Raw genomic sequence first — 6,870 nt, forward strand, 5'->3', positions numbered from 1 at the left:
AGACCTTTGAGAATGTGTGCCACACGCTAACTCTTTAAAGACACACACACACACACACACACACACACACACACGTGTGTGAGCTAATTCCAAAATTAGAGCCAGGGACCATGTTTTGTTGGGAATCTCTCAAAGCGTAGTATTTTTTGTTTGTTTGTTTGTTTGGTTGGTTGGTTGGTTGGTTGGTTGGTTGGTTGGTTGGTTTTGTTTTTCAAGGCAGGGTTTCTCTGTGTAGCCGTAGCTTCCCTGGGACTCACTCTGTAGACCAGGCTGGCCTTGAACTCACAGAGGTCCGTCTGCCTCTGCCTCCCTACTGCTGGGAATTAAAGGCATGCGCCACCACTGCCCAGTACACATATTAGTTCTTAAAGCCTCCAAGCATTAGGATCATCTGGAATCCATCTTTCAAGAAACAACTCCCACATGCCCATCTGAGCCGCAGTTGGGTGGCTTTCAACTTTCAACTTCAGCTGCACTCTAAGGTCGTCTGGATGCTGTGCTTTCTGTTCGGGTTGTGTTTGTTGTTTTAACTCAGGGGCTTAGAATCCGCCACTAAGATTTCTTTTTAATTGGTCTGGAAAGGACGCTGTGTCAATAGCTTGAAAGATCTTCCCTGCTTTATTGATTTTCTTTGAATGCAGACAGGGATGAAAATCAGGGTGCTTCTAACACATGAAGGTTAGAGAACAACCTCAGGTACCCCCCATCTTTCACTAGAGGGCCCCTCGTGGTGTGGAACTTTGTCAAGTAGGCTAGACTAGCCTGCCTGGAAGTTTCCAGGATCTGTCTGGGCCATTCTGCCTCCTACCTTGCCATCCCTGCAATTACAAGCTAACTCACTGTCCTGGGTTTTCATATGGCTACTGAGGGTCTGCACTCGGGCCCTTGAACTTACAAAGTAAGGACTTTCCCCCACTGCACCCTCTCCTGAGCCCATTTCTTGTGAAAGTTATGCAAAAGGCACAAGACCAGATGAATTCTGTGCTTTTAGTGAGCACTCTGGGCTCTGCCCCAAGATGCCAGCAGGCTGGATTCATTCTCCTTCTGGCCGTAGAATTAGCAGAGGGAAGGTTTGAGAAGCAATGGGATCATTTGAAATAGGACACTCTGGCTTGTCATGCTTTCTGATCCTAGGCAGCTGGAGCATCTTGGCTAATCTCAAATGCTAGAAATAATGTGCTATTTGTCACTTCGGTCCCAGCCAAGGGTCACGCAGATGCTAAAATAAATTCTAAAAGCCGTTTTCATGAGTGGCTTAACTTTATTGACATGAGAATTCAAGGGACTGACAAAGACTTTCTCGTTCATGTCTTCAGAAGCTTTGAGTCAGTTTGGTGGCAGACAGAGTGGGTTGGGGGGATGTGTGTTGGCACAGACCAGGGCCTTGTTGTTACTCTGCATCATCAGGAATCCGGTTTAATTTTAACTTGGTGGCCTGCATAGTGTATTTGCTAGGAAACAAGCCTAGGGCTCACTGGCTGATGAGCCTTTGGCAGCCCATAAGAACAGCATCAGCATCTTTAGAAAGCACACAAGGGACCTAGCACTGTGGTGTGTCAGGCATTGTGAGTGTGGGTCAGAGACACTGTGGTGCCAGGAGTGGCATCCCATGACAATAACAGCAGCAGAAGCTCAGGGCACACAGGCGTCACTCCCAGGAGCGCAGCATGGCCCCTCAGTATTGGTAGGACCTCACAAGAAGCCACATAAGGAGAACGGTAATCAGGACAACTGTGAAGTTGAGGAACAGCTCCTGGGTAGACCGCTCCATCTTCTGAGTTGCTGGGTGAGAACTTCAGGCAGACTTCTGAGAGTGCACCAAGGGTCTCCGGCTTAGCCTCACTTCCTAACAAAGTAAGAGAGACAACACGGTAGATAAGAGAACGTACCTGGAAGCTGCCCAGCCTTCCGTCAGAGGAAAATGAAGTGTTGTGGAGGAGGAGAGAGCTTGTGATGACTTGCTCCATCCTGACCCCCAAACTTATACATTGACATCCTGGTCCCCAATACCTAAGAATGTGACTGTGTTTGGAGACAGGGTCTTCAAGACGTAACTAAGTTAATATGAGGTCACTGCCGTAGGTAGCTCCAGCATCAACTTGATCTAAACCTAGAGTCACCTGGGAAAAAGGATCTCAACTGAATAATTCCTCCCATGTTAGGAGGCTCTCAACTGCCGATAACTCTAGCTCTGGAGGGATCTGCTGCCTCTGGCCTCCTTGGGCACCTACACCTATGTACACATACCCCCACACAAACACATACACATAATTAAAATAATAAAAGTAAACATTAACTAATAAAAATAAATCTAAAAAAAATGAAACAGAAAGGTAGTTGAGCAAGCCAGAAGAAGCAAGTCAGTTATCGGTGTTCCTGTGTGGTCTCTGCATCAGTTTCTGCCTCCGAGTTCCTGCTGTGAGTGACTGCCATGGCTTTCCTTCCAGACGGACTATACCTATGAGCTGGAAATATACCCTTCCACCTTAAATTGCTTCTGGTCAGTGTTTTACCACAGAAAGAGAAGCAAACTAGATCAGTTACTAGTGAGCCCTAATTCAACATGATCGGTGTCTAAAGACAAGAAGTTAGAACACAGACCTTATAGAGGGAGGACACTGTGAAAACACAGAAATGATGGCCACTCTCAGTCCAAAGGGAAAAAAAGCCTTAAAGGAACCAGCGTTGCTGATGCCCTGGTCTCCAACATCTGACCCCAGACTTCATTTGAAGTTAAGAGGTCACTCCTCTCTGAGGCTCCAGCCTGGCAGCTCACCTTGAAGATTTTGGACTTACCAGCCTTCACAATGATGTGAGCCAATTTCTCAAATGCATACGTACATACATACACACACACACACACACACACACACACACACACAGAGAGAGAGAGAGGGGGGGGGGCGGCAAGAGAGAAGGAGAGAGGGAGAGAGTTAACTGTGTTTATCTGAAGAGAGCCTAGTTTCTCTTCCTGCTGCCATCCCAAGACCAATGTTTTTAACCTGTATTAATCGCATTGTTTTGAGTAGGAAACAAAATATTACATTTTTCTCTCTTCATCTTCGGCACGTCTGTACACACATGTTAACTTTGCTATTTAGAGTATCTCAAGCAGGGGCACCAAAACAGGAAAAAAAATATAGCTTAGCGTTGCTCTTTCTTTGGATCACATTTAGGAGTAGGATAACATCATCCTTCTGATTTAAAGCTGCCCTAGGTCTTCATCCAACCCTGGTGAAAGGATAAAGCAATTCCAACAGCTGCATGGCTTCACACAAGCCTGCCCTGGCACGAAGCCTGCAGGGGTCAAACAGAAGGCCCTCGCACAGCGGGTACTCAGTCCAACGAACAAGTGTTAGCCCCATGAGCATTTCTGTCTCAACAAGGGCTTGTGCCAGCTATTTTTAGTCAAGCTCAGGATGTGCCTACACTGTAAACATTTCAGAAAGCCGAGATGGTATCTTCAGTGTGCATACAGATTGGACGTGCAGGAAAGTATACTCCAAGCCCGTAGGCAATGCTGTCGACCAGAGTATTAATTTTGGTAAAGTAACGAATTTGATACTTGGTTTATATGATCCAAACAAAATTTAGAACTTACGTATTTTAGATAATTTAAGTAGATAAGTAGATATTACTATTGTAGGGCAAAATTCTATCATGGAAGGAAAAATTTAGATGGAAAGGTTTGCAAAAGATCAAAGCTCAAGGGGCCAAAGCTTTGTAGCAAACTTTTGGCCTGACTGAACTACCTGTAATTGTTATATTTGTTGTATCATCAATGTACCAAATTATTAACTGCATAGATACTAGCAGAATAATCAACTTTTATTACATTTTGATAGAATAATATGCAGGTTCATATTATATTATGCCAGTGGATGAATTATAGGATCTCATTTTAAAATGTAGCCAATGACATTTTCTTTAAATTGCTAATTTTTATTACATTTCTTTATGTCTGTATTTGGGACAGATACACATGTGTGTCACAGTACACACGCAGAAGTCAGAGAATAACTTTAGAGAGTTGGTTCTCTCTTTCCACTTAGGGAAACTTGGGGTTGAACTCACATTATCGACCTGGGCAACAAGTGCTTTTATCTGTTGAGCCATCTTGCCAGGCCCTCCCCCTTTTCCTTCTTATCCCTATTTCAGCCACTAGCATGATGTAAACTGTCAGTAGTGAGTGAAAATCTTCACGCACAGTTCTCTGGAGCAGAGAAGAAGCAGAAGAAAATGAGGGGTAACAGAGGAGAACAGAATGTCCGTGAGTGTTCAGAGAAGCAGGGGAGAGAGGGGGAAGCATGTTAGATGAAGAGCTTACAGCAAGAATCCTGAATATGGCCCCTGGAAAGAACCGGTCGCCAGCCATAGAACGGATGTGACTTGGGGTATTCACATACGTCTGAATGTTATGGAGTAAAGAAAATAGGTGACATACCCGAGCTACACAGCGCAGGATGGGCGGATCTCACAACATACCAGTAAGAGGAAAGGAGAGTTTACAAGAATATCAGAGAATGTGACTCCATTTACCCAAAGTCAAGAGCAGGGAGCTTAAAGGTGCTGCTTAGGGACACAGACACGGGCTGTAAAACCTCAAAACAGAGGATGGACAAGCTCCACACTTGGGGACAGATGCAGAAGGGGAATGATAGCAATGGACTTCTGGGGTTCTGCCAGTAATCTGTGTCTTGGTAAGTGATAGCTATATTCCTGTTTCTTATAATTCATTTTTTAACTTCTTGTATCTTTTGCACTCTTTGCATTTTTTCCAGCCTCTCTGAATTGAGTGAACATACACTTCTCTTTCCTGTGGCTTAACCTTTGCTACTTCTTGTTCTTTGATGGCAGCCTTAAATATTTGTTGTTTTGTGTATTTTTAAATAAAAGACCACCAATCCAATGAACTCCCAATGGGTGCAATTCTATCAAGGTGTACGACAGATGAAGGCTGGGTCTTACCATCACACACATCCACAGTCTTTGAGAGGAATGAGAAAATTAGGCAGCTGTCCAATCGCCACTGTACTATTTCTCCCCTATGAGCCCACCCAAGAGCTTTGGCTTCCTTTTATGCCTTCTCTAGGAGCCAAACTGTTTGTCCCAGGTATGAACCTTACAAACCAGGAGAAAACTGCACAAGAAGCTTACATTGGTTTTCTTCTGTGATGTTGGAAACAATATAAAATTAGAAAAAGAGAAAATGCATATCAGAGCAAAACAGGAATAGATACTCACTTTATAGCTTAAGAAATGCTATATATTATGATTACCTGTTCCATTGGGAAATGTACTCATCAGTTAACATTTTTACTTGAAAACTACAGAGAAAGAGAGAGAGAGAGAGAGAGAGAGAGATTGCTAAGTATAAAATCCTTCTGTTACCTGAAGAGGGACCAGGACACACCCAGGCTGCCGTAGACTTCTCTCTCTCCCCAACTCCAACTGTCTTCGCTGTTGTCTGAGCTCCTGGACTCTGGGCAGGGCCTAAAGTAGTCTGAGGGAGGTGGCAATCACCGTGATGTCACTGGTGAAACATCTCAAACAGACAAGCTCCGGATGTTCCAGCCTGTTAATGTTCAGGGGACATGGCAATATGGTGACTAAAGGCTTTGCTCCCTTGGCTGCCGATTTGAATTAACTATGCAGGTTTGTGAGAACTCTTGTTCCCCGCTCACTTTTGGTGCAATGCTGTGGGATTTAGATCCACCTTTTACCACTGTATAAAAGCCTTCACTACATCTGAAGAGATGCAAGAGCCATAGAGCGTTTTGAACAAATTGTTGCTCGGAGCTGACTTCACTACTCAACGCGTGACGCTATGAAAACAGGATTTCATTTCATCTCCCACTATCTTTGGCTGCTTGAAGCATGAGGCGCTCTCTGCCTTGCACCCACACTCCCCACACCGCACGCCAGAATTCCACACATTCTCCTTCAAAACTGACTTTTGTTCTAGCAGTGGAAGCTAGCCCCTGCCCCCACCCCATCACCGGCTACACTGAACTTTCCCGCGAAGCCATGTGCAGCGAGCTCGCACGTCAGCTGGTTTCTCCCTCAACTGCCATGGAAGCCACAGCTTGTATCTGTGTCAGCTAAACTAGCACAGCAGTGAAACAGACAGCAAAACCCAGTGGTTGGGCTAACTGGGCGTGGGAAGTAGACCTGCTCAAAACTCGGGAGAATGGGAGTTCTAGACGAGACAGAAATACCTAGAATATATCCTTCTGCTTCCTTTGTGCTGTGGCTATTTTGCCTGCATGTAAGTGTGTGCACCACATGTCTGCAGTGCCCTGGGAGGCGGGAAGAGGTCCAGTCCCAGACTGTTGTGAGCCACCACAAGGGTACTGGGATTTGAACCCCAGACCAGTGGTAGAACATTCCGTGGTCTTAACCATGAGCCATCTCAGCAGCCCAGGGAGTAGATCTTAAGGGAAAAGAATGACACAGTTTTCAACCACAGACACTGACCCAAACCAGACAAGGGTGAGTGTGTAACAAATCAGATGTTGGGAGACAAGTGGAGCCTCTAATGTGTTTAAATGGACTTAGAAATCATTAATTAAGGAATTTACACACGATCCCAGTAATTGTGCTGCTCAGCAAATGCTGTCCTTAGAGATCATAGCATCATTCTCCCCTAATAGTTCCCAGTTAGGGCAATAAAAAGAAGGCGGTCCCCGAAGGCAGCAGCACACTCGGTTCCCTGCATACCTGTGTTCATGGTCCATCCTTTCTCAGCACCCCCACCCCCCGAGAGGCTCCAACAGAAGAAGGATTTTCCATTCCATTTTTTCATTTCAACATAAGCCCATCGCAGGGTAATCTAATTACAACATTCTGTCGCCACTTGTCTTGTAAAAC

The 6,870-nt window shown here is 45.1% G+C and overlaps 1 protein-coding gene across 1 annotated transcript; it reads right to left on the bottom strand.

Moving 5' to 3' along the window:
- Positions 1–1,260: 1,260 nt before the first annotated feature.
- Positions 1,261–5,514, bottom strand: Sln (sarcolipin). Its single transcript, XM_050119478.1, has 2 exons — positions 5,392–5,514; positions 1,261–1,846 (listed from the first exon to the last, which is right to left on the bottom strand). Exon 2 carries the CDS (start codon positions 1,769–1,771, stop codon positions 1,676–1,678), a length of 96 nt encoding a protein of 31 aa, XP_049975435.1. The 5' UTR covers positions 1,772–1,846; positions 5,392–5,514; the 3' UTR covers positions 1,261–1,675.
- Between the last annotated feature and the right edge of the window lie 1,356 nt (positions 5,515–6,870).

The sequence above is a fragment of the Alexandromys fortis genome, unplaced genomic scaffold (assembly GCF_014885135.2).
Source record: "Alexandromys fortis isolate MF-2015 unplaced genomic scaffold, M_Fortis_MF-2015_v1.1 scaffold_167, whole genome shotgun sequence".
In the NCBI taxonomy this organism is placed as follows: domain Eukaryota; kingdom Metazoa; phylum Chordata; class Mammalia; order Rodentia; family Cricetidae; genus Alexandromys; species Alexandromys fortis.